General features: G+C 40.3%; 1 protein-coding gene across 4 annotated transcripts in view; it reads left to right on the top strand.

Moving 5' to 3' along the window:
- MACC1 (MET transcriptional regulator MACC1) overlaps positions 1–20,337 on the top strand; it is a 53,202-nt gene that overhangs the window by 31,024 nt on the left and 1,841 nt on the right. For 3 of the 4 annotated variants that reach the window (XM_070767385.1, XM_070767383.1, XM_070767384.1), the window contains exon 5: positions 3,263–8,336. The exons of the other annotated variant lie outside the window; for it this stretch is intronic. In XM_070767385.1, the coding sequence (XP_070623486.1) occupies positions 3,263–3,475 (213 nt within the window). In that variant the 3' untranslated portion in view covers positions 3,476–8,336. Of the gene's footprint in view, positions 1–3,262; positions 8,337–20,337 lie in introns of those variants that run through there. 4 annotated transcript variants of the gene reach the window in all.

Here is a 20,337-nt window from a genome sequence, read left to right as displayed (position 1 = left end):
TGCTTTTCTTCAATCTATTTTTAAATTTAAACTTTTATTGTTAAAAAAAAGGATAATTCATATGCTTTTCTTCAATCTTAAATAACATTATGGCCACTGCAGTTTCACCACAATTAACTACTGAAAATGTTGCATTATGATGTACTGCCTGACCTAATTGAAGGTTACCAACATTATTTAAAATGCTGTTGTTCATTAACCTGCTTGAAGGGATTGACCTAACCTATATAAGTCCTACATGGCTGACAAAATGGATGATTTAAGTAACATTGGTTAAATTTCAACAATAGGTCTATTTTTAATTTTGATATCCCACTTGTTTTTCTTATTTTCTATATATAATCTCTTCTCTTCTTATGTAATTCTTAGAATATGATGTATTATTTGTTTTCCTTACAGTTTTCTATATCTGTAGAAATGCTTAAAATTCTTCAGCTTTAGTATAAATTTAAGATAATTCTTCAAATTTTTACTGTGGTAAATCTTTCTGTAAAATAGGGTTGAAATGGCATGTAAATATTAAATCCAGTCCATGGCTCTGTGATGAAAATTAAAGTATCAGTGACAGATATATTTAAAATTGTAATAATGCATAAATAAATTTTAAAAAATCAGTTAAACCACTACAATTGGATTGCATTTAAAATGTTTTTTCTATTTACCTGTGCTATTTTTGGCCAATATAATATATAAAAACAAACATCCATAGTTAATTTCCTTTCTCGAATGCTTATAGATGTTGAAATACTGCTATAGCTATATATCCTCAGTTGGGAATGGGTTTATGTGTTTAAATTTGGAATAAAGAAAATACAGCCTATTTCTCCCCTTAGAAACATAGAAGTCTGACGGCAGAAAAAGACCTCATGGTCCATCTAGTCTGCCCTTATACTATTTTCTGTATTTTATCTTAGGATGGATATATGTTTATCCCAGGCATGTTTAAATTCAGTTACTGTGAATTTATCTACCACGTCTGCTGGAAGTTTGTTCCAAGGATCTACTACTCTTTCAGTAAAATAATATTTTCTCATGTTGCTTTTGATCTTTCCCCCAACTAACTTCAGATTGTGTCCCCTTGTTCTTGTGTTCACTTTCCTATTAAAAACACTTCCCTCCTGGACCTTACTTAACCCTTTAATATATTTAAATGTTTCGATCATGTCCCCCCTTTTCCTTCTGTCCTCCAGACTATACAGATTGAGTTCATTAAGTCTTTCCTGATACGTTTTATGCTTAAGACCTTCCACCATTCTTGTAGCCCGTCTTTGGACCCGTTCAATTTTGTCAATATCTTTTTGTAGGTGAGGTCTCCAGAACTGAACACAGTATTCCAAATGTGGTCTCAGCAGCATTCTATATAGCGGGATCATAATCTCCCTCTTCCTGCTTGTTATACCTCTATCTATGCAGCCAAGCATCCTACTTGCTTTCCCTACCGCCTGACTGCACTGTTCACCCATTTTGAGACTGTTAAAAATCACTACCCCTAAATCGTTTTCTTCTGAAGTATTTGCTAACACAGAACTGCCAATACAATACTCAGATTGAGGATTCCTTTTCCCCAAGTGCATTATTTTACATTTGGAAATATTAAACTGCAGTTTCCATTGCTTTGACCATTTATCTAGTAAAGCTAAATCATTTACCATATTACAGACCCCTCCAGGAATATCAACCCTATTGCACACTGTAGAGTCATCGGCAAATAGGCAAACCTTCCCTACCAAACCTTCCCCTATGTCACTCACAAACATATTAAAAAGAATAGGACCCAGAACAGACCCTTGTGGCACACCGCTTGTAACCTGACTCTGCTCAGAATACTCGCCGTTAACAATAACTCTCTGATGTCTACGCTTCAGCCAGCTGCAAATCCATTGAACTATCCAGGGATTAAGTCCAATCTTCACTAATTTTTCCACATTTGTCTCTTTACTGAAAAAAATATTGGTTTCATTTGTACTAGATTAGAGGTTCGCTACCCCTGATTCATGGAATGGTCCCAGAAATCAGGCCGTGCAATCAAGCGAAGCCCCAGCTGCGGGATGCAGGCAGTATGCAAAATCAGGCCCTCCCATCAGCAGAAAAATCTCTCTCCACCTTACTGGTCCTAGTGCCCCAAAGGTTGGGGCCTGCTTTACTATATGTTAATAGATGGGAAGAAAATAGTGGCTAAGCCAGAGATTCCAGATAAGTGGATGTCAAATAAAAATCTAACATCTTACGTTCCATTCACTCATGGATTTTAAGTTATTCTTGTTCAAAAAAATAATCACAGTTTTATTTGGTAGTTCTTTTTGCTTCTCATAATATGTACACTTTTGCATAAACCGGAATAATATCGTATTTAATGTTACATTGATAATAGTCTAGCAGATGATGTCCACCCTTTTTTAAGGAAGAGATTTTAATTACAGGTACAGGTATAAATCTTTTTTATATATACTATAAAAAGAACTGTTTTCTCAGAGTAATTTGCAAATCTTTTTAAAGTTTCATATAAGCTTTAAACAAAAAATGAAATAATTATTTCTTACAAATGACAGAATTTGAGATATACAGTTTATTTAAAAGCTCTGTTTAAGTATGAACAAGTTAACAGCACATTAAATGGCTCAGGAGAGTAAAAATATATCAAGATGAAACTGTTGCTAGGTATTCCTTTCTAGGGAGCTGAAAATAGATCCTGAACAGTACAATTCATTTTAGAGAACTTTTCTATTTGAATTGTATAGGAAAATGTTAATATACATTGATAGGTGAGCATATTTGGAACTAATATGCTTTAATTTCCATGATTCATGGAGTTGTAAAAAGCTTGGTTATATACGGACTGGAATTTAGCATAAAAGTAAGGTAGTTGATGGTGTTTTATCATACTCTGCACAGAAGTCCAGATTATTGATTAATCTATTTTATTTACGTTATGTGCACTATGAGCATATACCCTGTTTCTCCAAAAATAAGACATCCCCTGATAATAAGCCCAATCAGGCATTTGAGTGCAAGTCAATAAGGTTAAGCACTTATTTCGGGGTTCCAGAAAATATAAGACAGGGTATTATTTTCAGGGAAATGGTAACCAAAGGCAAATTTCTTGCATGTCCAATCACATTTGGCCAATAAATAATTCTATTCTATTCATATATGAAAGTCATAGGTCAGACACAATTCAGTATCTAACTTCAAGTGTCTGTATGCAGTTATCTACTTATTACTGAACTGTTTTGCATCTAAACATGATTTTGTTAAATTTCAGATGATGTGGAAACCAGCTTACGATTTTCTCTATACTTGGAGTGCTCACCATGGAGACAGTTACAGAGATATGTTGCAAGATCTGCATTTAGCTTTGGACAAAATGAAAAACCCTGTGAGCAAACAATGGCGAGAAATAACTGGAGCTCTAATCCTGGTCAATTGCATGGAGGTTCTTCGGGCCAGTGCTTTCTCCATGTTGGATGAAGAATAAAATTCATTTTCAAATTTAGAAATATATTCTATAACTAGTCTTCTTGGAATATCAAACAGGAATACTAAACCGGAACATTTTCACCAAGGAACATTTGAAATCTTTGTGAAAATTAATTCCTAAAATGTATTCTTTTAACTTGAGAAAAATGAGTCATTGATTTTCAAGCATCACCAATATTACCTCATTTTAATTTAAAGATATTTAGTTAGTAAATGTTTATCAAAAGAACACAATTGTTGCATGGTTTGAACAGAATTCTGAAAGAGTGCAGAATACTGTACTCAGGAGAAATTACAATACTGATGTTAAGAAGCAACTTATGTTTGTAAAGAAAAAAGTTTTTTTTTCTTAGAAATTGAGTCATAGAGATCTATTGTCAATTCTATCAATAATACATATATTCATGTATATATGTTGCTCTATGATAGACTTTCCAAATATATAAATACTGTATAGTTAAGATTGCAGTTCCCAGGATTCCCAATCCCCATAATCAATTACATTGATTATGTTTCTCAGCCTTGGCAAATTTAAGTTGTGTGGGTTTGATCTTTCAGCCATGTTAGCTGGGGAATTCTGAGAGTCCAAGTCTACACATCTTAAAAGTATTCTAGTTTAAGAAACTCAGACATGGATCCAGTGAGCTTGGACACAAATTTGGGAACACTGCTTTATGATAATCACATTACTTCATTGTATGTATCAATTGAATATATTCCCTTGGATGTAGTATGAACTTGGCTATTGATTTTCAATAGAAGTTGGGCACTGAACCATGTATCTCTATAAACTTACTCATGATATTCTTAATGGGAGTTAAGCTAGAGATACTATAAAGACTATATGAATTCACGTAAGTCTTCGCTAATTCACTTCCTTGTTATCTGACTGCAAAACAGCCAACTCTTTCTGTAATTGTGTACAGGTTTGTCTTGATTTAAAGTATTTAACGATACTTGTCTTTTCTTTCAACCTGAATGTGTGCTTTTTTGGGAGTGGTAGTTCATTCATAGCAAGTTAGAAACATATCATCATAACTGTGTGGTTGTCCCAGCTGCTTTTTAGCTATACAACATTATCAGTGTTGTATAATATTGGTCATATTTCTAAGTAGTACTTTTCTTGTTCATGGGCAAGATGATTCTTCTAATGAAAGCTGCTTATTGGCAGAGGAATTGTGACATAAATGCTTGCTTTTTTAATTGAATCATGGGAATTCCAAGATTCATATTGTACACTATTTTTTCATAGTTCTCCTTAATTAATGAAAATATATTGTGACAAAAAAGTTTGAATTAATTCCTATGTTTCCAAACTACTATTGTTTCATAGAGCCTTTTTTATATATTATCATTTACTCTATATTTTGCTTTCAGTATTTTGTATTTATGCTTGAATCTTAAATTCAAGTGAAATCAAAAAGATGAATGCCCATTAACTTATAAACGGTTGTTACATTAGTTACTATTTTTTGTCTTTTATTTTTAAAAATTACATAGTAACATAATAGTTAGAGACTGAATTTGCCTGCCATTTCAACTAATATTGTTATGTTTGTCAAACTGGCTACTACTGACAATGTTAAAGCCAAATGCTTTTTAAGAAAAATGTTTCTTTTGGAATTCATAGGGGCCTTCATTATTTGCCTCTAATAACTTTTTTAGTGAGAAATATTCTAAAATAAATGGAAAACTAATCTGAAATTTCAATGTATAAATGACAATCTTACCTCATAACATTTTATTAAAAAGAATACTGCCACTAATGTGCTAATTATGTCATAGTACTTATGTAATATTTTTAATATTATAAAAAATGGAGCTTAAATTCAGCGTGGGGAATTATTGGATGTATCCATGAGTGGATTCAATTTGTGCTTATTATTTAGTTTCCTAACTTGATAAGATCAACTAGATTCTGTCATCTGCTAGTAGTAGCAGATTGAATCCTGTACTTAAGTTTTTGTTGATTCACTTGATATAACATAGTTAATAATAAGTACATTTAAAATATCTTTGGTGTATTTACGTAATTAAATTTGGCTAGATCTTGGAGATGGATTGTTGCCTTTAAGTCAGTAGCGATTCCTTGGACAAGTTCCTAAGGTGTTCTAGACAAAATTTGCAAGTGGTTTGTTTTTAATTGCACAAACTCAGCTGTTTATTTTAAAATGCAGTGTATTATGAGCATCCAGAAAAAGAATTGATTTGAAATTGAGGTAAGCATGTTATATGAATCCAATCGTTGAAAAATAGAAATTTTGAAAAATGGTGGCATAAAATGGAACAATAGGATTTTTTCCTTGCTATCTGCATTTCAAGTTTTCCAGGCCTAATTGCTTGCTATAGTCTCAAGCTACAAACTACTTTGAGACTTAACATGGTTTGACTATGTCAGAAATATCAAGCTATAATTGTAAATTGAATAGTTTTTTTTAATGAAGCTTCTTTTGTATCTCTTTGTCTTTTTGAAAATAATTTGTATAATTTTGTAATATATTTACAGAACATACTTTTAAGTTAGGCTGAAATTCTTAAAATACTATATAAATATTTCTAATCTTGTTATGTAAGCATATGGGTAACCTAAGCATTACTAAATGTTGTTACATTAATACATGCACAAAGAATAGCAATAACACTCATTATAATGTTAATATATGTACAAAGGGAGACAATCATAATTTGCTTAGCATTTTACGTATTTCAAATAGTTTCAGTCTAGTGTACGTATTATATATAAAATGTGGATGTGGTTAAAGATCTTGTTGGGAAGGACCTAATTTGTTGATGAAATATTATTGGAAATAAATAACCAAAGCATTATACTTATTAGAATAATTAAAGAGATTATTTCTTTGTTAATATATTACAACTGCTAATATGAGCAGCACATGATTGCGTTTACTGTGTTGCATCTATGAGGAATTCCGACTATAATATTTCAAATTCTATATGAAATGAAGATTACATTAACGTGTACCTTAAGCTGGGGAAAGAAAACTGAACAATACTTTCTAAAGGAATATCTGATTAAACAAAGATACAGTGTTTGAAATGTATGCTAATATTGTTCTTAGTTAATTGTTTTTTAATTGTGCATTTTGATTGCATCAATTTGGTCCAGACTGGTTTTCAGTATATTGATACTATTAATAACATCTTTTTTTGTGTATTTCTCTTCAGTTTCTCTTGTGTTGAAATATAACTATAGGCTCCATCCCAATGCCTATGTTAAATGCAAGGTGCTTTCTTCAATGTAAATATGCATTTGCTGGACTGATAATAATACACTGTTTTTGAAGATACATTAATGCAGAACAGGTTTGCTATTTTTCCGAAACTTGCTATTTTTCTGAAAATAGCATAGCAAGCAAAATTGTTCACACTGAGTAGTGAACAATTTACTATCTAGAAGTTCCAGCTCAATATATTGCACCATTCTAAGCACTGTGTTAAAAAGGTATTAGACTCAAATAGCAAACTTAAGGAGAAAAAAAAAGATATATTAATAGAGAAAATATTTTCCCTTCATCTTGTATAATATAAAAATGGAAACCAAAAAACCCCCCTCTGTCTTTGACAGTTGTCTGTCTATATTTAATTAACAGCAACCTGATAATGCATAATAGAGTTGGGGATTAGCAACTGATATACTGAAATAACTCGCCATCATGGATTGAGGTATTATCAGTTTACATCTGAACAGATCCCTACAGCCACAGATTTACAGACCACAAGTTGACCACAGATTTAAACTAAATCCTGGCAAGACTGGGTGCATCGAGTCTCAGGATTTGAATGTTTGTAATACCTAGTTGGAAAAGGTTGCACTGTCCCATGAAGACTCAATTCACAACCTAGTGGTACTCCAGGACTCACATGTGTTGCTCAAAGTGCAATCATGACCAGGAGATCTTATACAAAAGTTCTGGTTTGTGCATGGGTCCTAACCAGTCCTGGATCATTAATTCCTGCAGTCACTTACTCAAGCCCTACTGGATTGTTGCAATGCATTCTACATGGAGCTACCCTTGAAGTTCATTCAGAAACTTCAGCTTGTGCAAAGTGCAGCAGTGAAAGCAGTCTTTTGGAACTCCTAGGATGGGCCATATATCTCTGTTTCCTGAATTTTACTGGCCATGTGTCTACTTCTGAGTGTAGTAGTGTAGTTCAAGGTGTTGGTTATGACCTTTAAAGCTCTTTAAAACTTTTTAAAGCATAGGTCCAGGCTACCTGATGAACCAATTCATCCTGCCACTACTAATGTCAACAGAAAGGGCCTACTTTGGATCCCATCAGTCAAAGAAACTATGAAGTTCCAGAAGAAGAGCCTTCTCTGCTTCTGTGTCTCTTCTTTGGAACATCTTACCTTGCAAAGTAAGGTCAGCTCCTACCCTATTATACCTGGCTCTTTCAGTTTCCTGACAATCAAGTGGAATTCCACACCAGAGGTAGCTGCAAGATAGATGGCAGATGGCACCTTCCATTCTTGTTCTTTGCTCTCCACTCATTCATTTTTTGGTTATCATATTGATGTATTCTAATTGTGTTCCTTTTTCAATGTTTATTTTATCGTTTTATTATTTTACTTTTGTTTACACTCCTTTCATTTTCTTCCTTTTTATTGTTGTAAACTGCCTAGAGTAGCCCCAGGGCAAAATCGGCACTAAATTTAACAACAACAAAACCTTAGATAAAATTTACTAACCTGTGTACTGGGAAATCGTAATGCCACTATTACAAAATCAAGGATGTTACTGTTCATTTATGAATCTATATGAGGTAATGAAGCTTATAATCTATGTACAATTTAGCTAATATAATTTGTCCTTAAATAAATACTTTTGCATCATGAATATCAATTGGAAATAAGTCATTGAACTCTGTTAGGCTCATCCTACATAACTATGAAGTCAATGAGAACACAATGCCTATAGGCGTTTATTATTTATATCCAGCTCTTACTCAAAGCAGTTTACACAGATCCCTTCTAACTTTGTTCCATCTATAGCCATTTTTTAAAATCTTCCTGAAAGTGACTGGTCCACAGTCATTCTCTCCGAGTCTTCCGAGAGGGGTGGCATACAAATCTAATAAATTATTATTATTATTATTATTATTATTATTATTATTATTATTATTAATTATGTGCTAAGTGGTCAAATAGGCATTTCTACCCAGTTCTACCTGATCCAAGATGATTACAATGCAGTAGCTCTGAATTGCCCTGGAGTGAATGGATAGCTATGGTGCAACCATTTACTACTTCCATTGAAGGCTAAAGTTATCCAAAAGAATGATGAAGTGCTTTTAGTACGACATAAACTATTCCTGGGACAGAAATATCAGCTGAGGAAGGAAATATATGAAGGCAAAAGGGGAAGGATCGTAGACATATTTCATGTTAACAAGTTTTCATTTTAATCAAGACAGTTTTGCTGAGCTATCATAGAACGATTATTATTAAACACCAGAAGATACCACGGGGGGCTTTAAAGTAGATAATCAGTTTATTTGGGGAAGAAAAGATGGAAATTCTTGCAGGAACAACACCCTTGTCCTCAAAATAAGCAAAGACTGCCTGCCTGAACTTTATTGTCTTGGATTATTTAGCTATTAAGAAACCTTGAGAGAAGATAGAGGTGCAGGAGACAATTGATGGAAGATGGCAGTAATGGTATACTGTATTTCCCACACAGAATGTAGCTTCTTTTCCAACTACTTTAGAGGGAAGTAGTTGGAAAGGAAGCTGATATTCTAACAGCTATAAAATGCTTTTGATTATATGATTTCAACTTTTATGTGCTATTGTCTTCTAATTCTAAATCAAAATTATTACCTTTTAGCAGAGATATAACTACAGCAAATCTATCATTTTGGGGGCAGGGTATTTTAATAGAAGAGGAACAAAGTTCATTAGTGCATTAGGACTTTGCTTTTGTTACTCATGAGGACGTGTCTGACCCATTGCAACCCCATGGACAAGTTCCTCCAAGCCTTCCTGCCCTCTACCAACCCCCAGAATCTACTTAAGCTCACCCTGACTATTTCATTGACTCCATCCACCTACCTCATTCTCTTACGTTCTCAATCATTCACAGTGTTAGGCTCTTCTCCAGTGAGTCCTTCCTTCTCGTTGATGTCCAAAGTATTTGAGCTTCATCTTCAGGATCTAGCCTAAAGAGCAGTCAGGGTTGATCTCTAGTACTGACCAGTTTGATCGCCTTGCAGTCCAAGGGACTTGCAGGAGTCTTTTCCAGCACCATATTCCAAAGCCCTCAATTTTGCACTCCTTATGGTCCAACTTCATAGCCATATTTGCAACTAGAAAACTATAGCCTTAACTATACACACTTTGTTGGCAGGATGATGTCTCTGCTTTTTAGTATGCTATCTAGGTTTGCCATTAGGGGAGTAATGGTCCTAAAACATAAGAATGGTTACAGGAACTGGGCATGGCTAGTCTAGTAGAGAGAAGGGCCAGGGTGCCATGGTAACTATTAAAATACTTGATGAGCTGTCGGACGAGCAGGTCAACCTATTTTCAAAAGCACCTGAAGGCCAGAGAAGGAGCAATGGATGGAAACTGATAAAGAAGAGATTCAACCTAGAAATAAGGAATTTTCTGACAGAACAACCAACCAATGAAACAGCTTGCCTTCAGAAGCTTCATCGTGGGAGGCTTTAAAAAAAAAAAGACTCAACTGCCATTTGTCAGAAATGGTGTAGGGCAGTGATGGTTAACCTTGTATCCCTATGTGCCAGAAATGGCACACCAAGCCATCCCACCTGGACAATGCAGCTTCATTGGCCTTCACACATATGGGGCCAGTGAAACCTAGAGTGTTGCAGTCCAGTGTGCATGCTTGCGCCGGCATCTGAACTTCCAGTTTATGGCATGGATGCAACCCCGAAGAACAGCTGGCCGTCACATGCTTGCAGAGGAAACCTGGACATTCGTGTGCTGGTGTGTGCGTGTGCAACAGGACGCTGCTCTTACAGGTTTTGCCAACCTCGCAAATATGGAGACCAGCTGTGCATAGGAATGTGGCAGAGAAGCCAGCAAGGCACACGTTCCATAGGTTCACCACTACATGTGTAGGGTGGGAGGTTGGACTAGATCAGGGGCTGGCAAACATTCAAAGCCATTTTGAAACACAAAATTCCCACTGAAAAAAAAACACTGGGAGCCACAAAACCTAAGCGGGGGTGGCCAACTCAACACCACTCACTTTCACATGACCCCATAGCCATGCCTACCCAACCAGTCATTAGGACAGAAAACTGGGAACCACAAAAACCTCCTTTCTATGTCTCTCCCCCTCGTCTCTGTATCTCTCCCCCACTCCCCCTCTATCTCCCCCCTCTTCCTATATCTCTCTGTCTTCCTCTATATTCTCCTCTGTATCTCTCTCCGCCCCCTCTATATTATCCATCTACCCCCTCTCTGTATCTCTCTTTCCCCTCTGTATCTCTCTCCATCTCTATATCTCCACTTCTGTCTATATCTCTGTGTTTGAAGTTTTAAATCTTAGTTAAACTGTAAATTGAATAAACTTGATATCATACTTAATATTATAATTGATATTTATCGATAAAATTAAATTCATTACAATTTATTTTACAATATCCATAAAATTAAATCAGGGAAATGACTGCCAAACACTAATGTGAACAACGGCCTTGTATCTTCTTGGAAAGATTGAGTAAGTCAGGTTTGTATGCTGTTGTTTTTAATTTTAGGCATGATTCTAGGTTCTTATCAATTTCTCAATTTATTCTTGATAAGGTTCATGCTTGAAAATAATTGTTCTCATAAACACATAGACCCAAATAAAGAACAGCAAACACTATTTTTCTCAGTTGAGTCAGGAATACTATTCCAGGTATTAGAAATCAACATATCTTCTTTCTGCCGTCTCCAGAGGACTTCTTTTTTTGTTACCAGATGTAGAACATCTGTTCTGAATAGGGCTGTGAACTAGCTGCAGAAGTTTCCTTCTCAACTCCTTCCTAAGAAACAAGAGACATGGGTACTCATATAAACCCAGGAAACATTCAACAATTAGGTCAATCCACCACTGTTTGGAGCATCAACTATTTTGTTAAATGCTGATTTATTATAAATATATATATTTAAGACAGCAGAGAAGGTTCTGTGTGGATACTAACTATGCACACAAAGCATTTTGTTTTGAACTTTAGCTGAACACAGACATGCCTTTCAATGTTCCCCCTTTAAACCTCTACACAAGACTTTTGGGGGAAATTTAATTACAGACTGAAAGAACCTCTTAAGAACCATCAGGTCATAATCGGGTGCTTCCTGGTGAGATTGTGCTTCTAAACATTCACAGGAAGCAAAATCTTGTGAGAAGAGGTACATGCAAGAGAGTTTTTGGCAATTTTTTGCAATCTTCTCACAAGATTTGCTTCTTGCACATGCACAGAAGCCAAATCCCACTCCAATGTGCATGCGTGCACCAGTCACCCAGAGCTGCATGTACATCATCACCAGTAGGGACAATAAGTTGGAACCCCTGCCTGGGGGTCATGGGGGAGGGAATGACTTCCGGCCTAAACCTGGCAAAGCTGTAATCGCTAACCAAAAATAAAGTCCTAATTTTTAGATCCTCCAAAACAGCCTGGTTTTAAGTCACCTTCTCTTTATATCTCTTCCAAAACTCTGCCTGTTTTCAGTTCTGCTGGATTCAGTGAAGAAAGTTGGCTCTTTTATGTCTTCTTGACTTCAACTCCCAGAATTCCTAAGCCAATCATACTAGCTCAGGAACTATAGGAGTTGAAGTCCACAAGTCATAAAAGAGCCATCTTTACCCACATGGAATAAGAGGAAATCTGATGGCTGCTGCCTTCTGAGTTTGCCTCTTCTACATCCCCAAGTAAGCCGCTCTGAGTCCACGAGGAGAAGGGGGTCCTATAAATCTAATAAAATAACAACAGTCCTTGGACAAAGCTAATTATCTGGGCCCTCAACAGTCAGGACCCAGCTACAGCATGGAAACTGCTTTGGTTGCACTGATGGATGATCTCTGGCGCACACACATTTCTAAAAGTCATCTTGTGCAGATTCATGAAACCCATTACATTTTATGTTAAGGTGTTCATATTTTATAATGAGGAGTTTCAGTATTAGTCATCACAAGAGAGGAATGCAGAGCTGGGGTTTTTATGTTGAGTGAGCAATATTAAAGAAGGTAGCAACTCACCACCCATTCAAGATTTGTTACTTGAGCAATCCTGGAATAAATGAGGTGTACATGGGCAGTGGCTTCCTATTTCTAAATGTAGATAAGGTGGGGTAGGAGAATGTTACACGATTCAATGTTTTCTGCTAATATTGGCCAGAACTAAGAACATTTGAGGAAATCATGGTTGTTTCATGATTTTAGTAGGAAATGGGGTTTTCTGTAGTATGTAATATGAAGGTACAACAAGAATTTAGAGACTTGAAAATATTCTTTCTCCACTTGCACTGCTTCGGAGAGTCCAACATGGGTTAATCTTCAGCCAAGCTGGAAGGGACTGAGTTAAAAATTAGCATAATTTACTGGTCCAACCCCCATGCTGCCCTTCCCGGGTCAGTCTAAAAAACTCAGTCATAGTGTAGGGACACATGAGTTTTTCCTCCTAGGACTCTTAGAGTCTAGGGGTAGTTTTACTTTTTACTTTATTTGGTTTTAATTGATTTATGTGATTTTAATTGTGTACTTATCTGTTTTAATTATAAAATGTGCTTAATGAAAATTTTTTCTCCTTTCTGTTTCTATTTCAGAATCATGGAGCAGCTCACATTGAGGTGATTGGGCCCCTGCTCTGTGGAGTATTGCCCTAGATTGTCTTACCCAGGTCGGAGCCTCTTCCCTGCGTGGGTACAGCTCCCAAGACTGGTGTTACCGGAGATGGAGGTCCCTGGCCTGCGCGGCCATACCGTCCTTGGAGCGGTTTCTTTGGACTCAGCAACAGGAGATTCAAATCTCCCGCCACAAACCGCCATCGGTAGAGGTCCCCGGCCTGCGAGGCCATACCTCAGGGCAAGGCGTTTTTTATACCAAGTTGGGCCAGGGCGAGCAGGAATTTGAATTTCCCGCCCAAAAACGCCGCCCGGGATCGGAATGAATCCGACGATTCCCTTTTGCCGCCTGAGACGGCTACGTGAGGGAACGGCCATTAGAAGATGGCGCGGCACACAGGGGGCCGCCATTTTGGAGCAGCCGATTTCCGGCTTGATGCCTAGAGAGGCAGAAAAGAGACCGGATTTCCTGTTACACAGGAAAAGAGCAGCGGTGGCCATTTTTTGCTCGGTAATACTTGTTATAACAACAGAAAAAGTTCTTTTCTCTGCCCTTGCGTTGAGGAGGCTTGGAATTAATTCCCCAATGGCTGATCTTCCACAGCAGGGGACAGCAGAGCCCTCAACAGCAAAAGCCAAGGAGAAGACTCACTCCTCAAAGGCAAAGTCAAAAACCTCTCAATCATTATCTGGACTGAGAGAGGCCGAGCGTCGAATTAAGGCATTGGAGGAGCAACTAGAGGCTCAGAAGCAATGCAATACCGCTGTCTCTTCAGTGCCAGGTCAGAGTGGGGGCATGATAACTGGGACCCCCCCAAGACTCCCAGAGGGAAGTGGCTTGGCCACAGACAGGGACTGGTCTCCAGATAGGTTCGGGGGCCCATCCCAGGTGGCAGAACCCATAAGGCCTGAGGTTGCCAGGCCACCCTCTGTTTCCCCTGCATGGCACATGGCACCTCAACCATTGCCTACTGCCACATTCACCCCAACAGCTGCGGGGCTCAGATCATCTCCAGATACCTGGCAACGCCTACCACCAGCCTTGCAGGATATGATCGCTTCAGCATATTCGCATGGCATAGCAGCGGGGGTGCAACAATACACGGCAAGTGCACCACCTCCCTCTCCGCACCCTCCTCCTCCTTCTCTGCAAAGGAATATTTGGGCAGCTCCAGCCCCCCCGTCACCTGCGCATGATTCATTTCTTGAAGACCCTGCGTTCAGAGGACAGGGATCAGAGCCAGATGATGGCCTGTCTGAGGATGAAGGGGCACCCCCAGAACCACCAGTGTATACAGGCCTTTTTAGGCCCGCTATCTTTCGTGTACTGCTCAATAAGGCAAAGTTGACTGTGGCTTTGAGCACCCCTGAGAAGCCCACAGATCCAGCCTCAGCCCCTCCTCCGGCCTCGAGAGTGCTCACGGAGATCCAAAGGGATGCTGACCTGATACCAGCCCCTAAAATTTTTCTGGACAATGTACAGAGGCCTTGGCAATATCCAGCAGCTGCTCTGGGCCCAACAGCCTCTGAGCGTAAGTTTTACGCATTTGAGCCGGAATTGGAAAAGTTACTTGAATTTCCATCAGTAGATGCTCCAATTGCAGCACTAGTATCTAATGCATTAGTCCCTTCCGATGTGGCAGACGGCCTGAAACCGGAAGACCGGAGGGCCGAGGGAATAAATAAAAAAGCTCACCAGATGTCGGCATGGGCCCTCAAAGCAGCTTCGGCAGCCTCATTTTTTAACAGAGCTTCGGTCCTTTGGCTCCAGGAAATGCTTTCAAAGCTGGGACCTGAAGAGGGTCGCTTAAGACAGGACCTTAATAAGTTGCTGGCTGCTGCGGAATTTTCAGCGGATGCCACTCTGTCCGCATCTCGTTTCTCCTCACGAGCTCTAGCAGCAAACCAATCATCCCGACGATTACTCTGGCTCCGGACTTGGCAAGCTGACGCCAAATCCAAAGGGCGTTTAGCCTCAGCCCCATTTGATGGGTCAAAGTTATTTGGAGAATCTCTTGACAAGGTCCTTGTGGAGGACAAGGACAAGAAGAAAGTCATGCCTAGATCTTACAGAAGGCAGGAAAGGCGCACTGCCCCGTAATTTAGCCCTTTCGAGCTGAATCTTCCTCCACTGCACCCCAGGTTGGAAGATCATATTCACAGAGGTCCTACTCCCAACTGTCCTACAGAGGGGACAGGGGTAACTTTGGAGATCGGAACAGGCAGTTCCAGCAATCAAGGAGGACCTATCGAGGTTCCAACAGAGGAGGCTTTAGAAGGAACAAATGACTTTACCACAGTAGTTCCCATAGGGGGGCGGCTGCAGCACTTCACCGCCTCCTGGGCATCTATGTCCACCGACACTTGGGCCATAAGCACTATAACTCAGGGACTCACCCTGGAGTTTGCCCTGAACCCTCCAAACAGATTTCTGGAGTGTCCGGTACTTTCCAACAATCACAAGCGCAACCTCCTCTACCAAGAAATTCATCATCTATTTCAAATCAAGGCCATCGAGAAGGTTCCACCACACCAGGAGAAGCAGGGGTACTATTCCATAGTGTTTATAGTACCCAAGGCCTCAGGGGGTTGCCGCCTCATCCTCAACCTGAAGCAGTTGAACCTATATATAAAATACCGCAGGTTCAAGATGCACTCTCTAAGGACTATACTAGCTGCTATACGTCAACGGGACTGGCTGACGTCAATAGACCTCAAAGAGGCATACCTCCATGTCCCAGTGCATCCAGATTCCAGGAAATACCTCCGGTTTTGTTTCGAAAACCACCATTTTCAGTACAAGGCCATGCCCTTTGGCCTATCATCAGCTCCCAGGACTTTTACAAAGTTATTGGACATCCTCACCGCAGAGCTAAGGACACGTCCTCTACGCCTGATGGCGTATCTGGACGATATCATCATGCTGTCCAGCAGCCACAGTCGGGCACGACGCGACCTGTCAGAGACTATAGAGACCTTGGCGGAGGCGGGGTTCTCAATCAATTACCAGAAGAGTCATCTCATACCAACCAGGTATTTACCGCACCTAGGTACCAACATAGACACCATGGAGGGCAAGGTCTTCCTATCGTCAGACCGCCAGGTCAAGGTCAAGGCATTGATCACAGAATTACAACGCAGCCGTACAGTAACACTGGCGTTTCTGTCCCAACTGTTGGGAGTTCTCATATCCTGCATAGACATTGTTCCCTGGGCCAGGCTACATGCCAGACCACTGCAGTGGTTCCTCATTCCTTTTCAACAGAACCGGACCAGCCACTCTTCCAGATTGGTGTCAATTCCACCAGAGGTACGCCGATCGCTCCCATGGTGGAAGTCGTCAGCGCTACATCAGGGGTCACCGTTCCTACTACAACAGGAGGTGACGATAACTATGGACGCGAGTCTCTCAGGTTGGGGAGCTCATTCCGAGGTAGGAATGGCCCAAGGATTATGGAGTCCAGAGGACCTCGCATGTCCCAACATCAATTACTTGGAACTCAGAGCGGTCCACCTGGCTCTACGACACTTTACGGACCTGGTGAGGGGCCAAAATGTACTGATCCTTACAGACAATGTGGCGACCAGGGCACACATCAACCATCAGGGCGGTACGAAATCAGGCCGCCTGATGAGAGAATCTCAATCCCTGTTCAGGTGGGCAGAGCAACATCTCGCATCTCTACGAGCAGAGCACATATCCGGCACCTCCAACATACAGGCGGATTGGCTCAGTCGGACCACTATCGACCCGACAGAGTGGAGCCTGAGCTCAGATCTCTTTCGGGACATTGTGCACAGATTTGGGACTCCGGAGGTGGACTTATTCGCCACCTGCCACAACACTCACTTACCGAGGTTCTTCTCAAGGTTCCCATCACCAGGAGCGGAACAGATCAATGCTCTAACCTGCCCGTGGCCAAGGGGTCTGCTGTATGCATTCCCCCCCCATCTGCCTAATACCGAGGGTGATACACAAACTATTACAAGAGCAAGCAGAAATTCTCCTGGTGGCTCCTCACTGGCCCAGACGCCCTTGGTTTGCGGACCTCGTGGACCTTTCAACTTCTCCCCCTTGGCGCATTCCACATCACAAGGTGGTACTGATGCAGGGGTCAATTTGCCACCCAGACCCCCAGTGGTGGAGTCTTGCCGTGTGGCACTTGAGGGGGAGAGGTTAAGGAAGGAACGGATCCCGGATAAGGTGATATCCACCATACAGGCAGCACGCCGTCCTTCCACAACACGGATTTACCAAGCTACCTGGAAGGCTTACTGCTCCTTCTGCAGAGCTCATGATCAGGACCCTCAGTCACCATCAGTGATTCAGATTCTGGAGTTTTTACAAGCAGGCCTGGATAAAGGATTGGCTCCGAATACACTTCGCAGACAAACGGCAGCTATTGCCACAATACTTAAGATGGACTTTGCTACTCCAATCTCCCAGCACCCATGGATCCGGGATTTCATTAGGGGAGCAGCGAACATCAGACCTCCTACTATACACCGTTTCCCCACATGGGATCTGCCACTGGTGTTACAGGCCCTCACGGAGCCTCCCTTTGAACCTTTGAGGGAGATACCGCTGCGTCTGTTATCACTAAAGACGGCTTTCCTCACGGCAATCACATCGGCAAGGAGGGTCTCTGAGCTCTCAGCATTATCAGTACGATCGGACTTATGCATTTTCCACAGCAACAGAGTGGTCCTCAGACCAGACCCTGCCTTCCTACCTAAGGTGAACACGGTTTTCCACAGATCTCAGGACATTGTGCTACCGGACTTTTGTGCCCAGGGGTCTCATCCACTGGAACTAAGATGGCACAAGTTGGATGTTCGACGGGCCATCAAACTTTATATTAGACGGACTAATACCTTTAGAAAAACGGAGGCCCTATTTGTCTCCTACTTTCCAGCATCTATGGGGAGTAAAGTCTCGCCCAAGACAATTAGTTGCTGGATTCGTTCCTGCATTATCACGGCATACAAATCACGATCTGCGCCAATACCAAGAGGCATCACGGCACACTCAACAAGGAGCGCAGCCACTTCAGCGGCATGGACGACACAGGCCCCGATTGATGATATTTGCCGTGCGGCAACTTGGGCCACACCTAATACATTCATTAAACATTACAGATTGGACACTTTCGCTTCTGCTGAAGCAGCCTTTGGACGCAGAGTACTGCAGAGAGTTTGCACCGATACTGCGCCCCTGGTCCAGCCTTTCCCCCCCCCTAATATGTTAAGCTTGGGTATATCCCATGTTGGACTCTCCGAAGCAGTGCAAGTGGAGAAGAACCGTTGCACTTACCTGAACGGTCTTCTCGCTGCACTGCAAGGAGAGTCCAAACCCACCCGGCTGTTTGGGCCCAGGGTCTCAGGGTTGTCATAGTTTGAGTTATTTCAAGTTAGTTGATTAATAAAGTTCTTTGGTTTACTATCACTATGACTTCGTTTTATTATAAGACTGACCCGGGAAGGGCAGCATGGGGGTTGGACCAGTAAATTATGCTAATTTTTAACTCAGTCCCTTCCAGCTTGGCTGAAGATTAACCCATGTTGGACTCTCCTTGCAGTGCAGCGAGAAGACCGTTCAGGTAAGTGCAACGGTTCTTCTATGCTCGCTATATTTTTGTATTTTATTATTTATCCTTTCTTAACATATCTATTTACCAATTTATGTACATTGGTTGTTCTGATTTTATTCTGTTCCCATCCTAGTACTCACCAATCAATATTAGGCTTAGAATATCTGCTATAAATTGGCTGAGGCATTTGGGGGGTTGAAACCCACTTGTCTTAAAGTTGCTAAGTTTGAGACACATTGATCTAAGTAATCCATCCACCTGTTTCTTAACAGTGCTAGAAACCAAAGTCTAGGAAATGCACAAGGAAATTTCAAGATACAGTGGTACCTCATCTTCCGAACGCCTCTTCTAACAAACTTTTCGAGATACGAACCCGGTGTTTAAGAATTTTTTGCCTCTTCTTCCGAACTATTTTCACCTTATGAACCCAAGCTGCTGTTGCTGGGATGAAGGGGTTTCTTTTCCCCCCCTTTTTTGAAAAAAGAAAAGGGAGGGGCGGCTTGGAGGGGAAAGACTTTGCATTAACAAAAGTAGGAGAACAACATGCTTGCAGAGGCACTGAAAGGGTGTCTTTTGAAGAAAAAAGGGAGGGGTGGCTTGGAGGGGGAAAGAGTTTGCAGAGAACAGCGTGCTTGCAGAGGCACTGAAAGGGTGTCTTTTGAAGAAAGAAAAGGGAGGGGCGGCTTGGAGGGGGAAAGACTGCAGAGAACAGTGTGCTTGCAGAGGCACTGAAAGGGTGTCTTTTGAAGAAAGAAAAGGGAGGGGCAGCTTGGAGGGGAAAGACTTTGCATTAACAAAAGTAGCAGAACAACATGCTTGCCCCCTTGCCTTTCTTCCTTCCCACTCACCTTTTAGCCTAGCCTTGCTTCTTCCACCCGCCCCCTTTAGCTGCTCCTCCCTGCCCTCTGTTTGCCTCCCTTCTAAAGTTTGGGATTTTCCTGAAGGATTTGCATGCATTATTTGCTTTTACATTGATTCCTATGGGAAACATTGTTTCGTCTTATGAACATTTCACCTTATGAACCTTGTCCTGGAACCAATTAAGTTTGTTAGACAAGGTATCACTGTATAGCCCATTCAGTAGTATAGTATCTCATCCTGATGATACCATGAATTCTCCATTTTGTTATGCAAATATGGATTCTTTTAGACAAAATATAACTATTGATGTAGAAGATTTCTGGTCTCAGAGAGACATGCACTTTTAGAATTATTACATAGTTAAATTACTCAAATAATCGGTTTAAAATGACTGTTGACATTTCCCCCAAAATGTCAGAAATTTCCTAACAGGTCTACCAGATCTATTAAATTTCATAAACTTTCATAAACTTAAGTTGTCCTTCATAGCACAGGACAAATATAATAAATGGATTCTATAGATTATCTTTGAAATAATAGATTTAAAAGGTCAATTCATTTTTTAAATGTATGATGAAATTTAATCAAGTGATG

The sequence above is a fragment of the Erythrolamprus reginae genome, chromosome Z, assembly GCF_031021105.1.
Source record: "Erythrolamprus reginae isolate rEryReg1 chromosome Z, rEryReg1.hap1, whole genome shotgun sequence".
Lineage (NCBI taxonomy): Eukaryota > Metazoa > Chordata > Lepidosauria > Squamata > Dipsadidae > Erythrolamprus > Erythrolamprus reginae.
The sequence above is the reverse complement of the archived record's forward strand: the minus strand, read 5'-3'. Positions and strand labels throughout refer to the sequence as shown.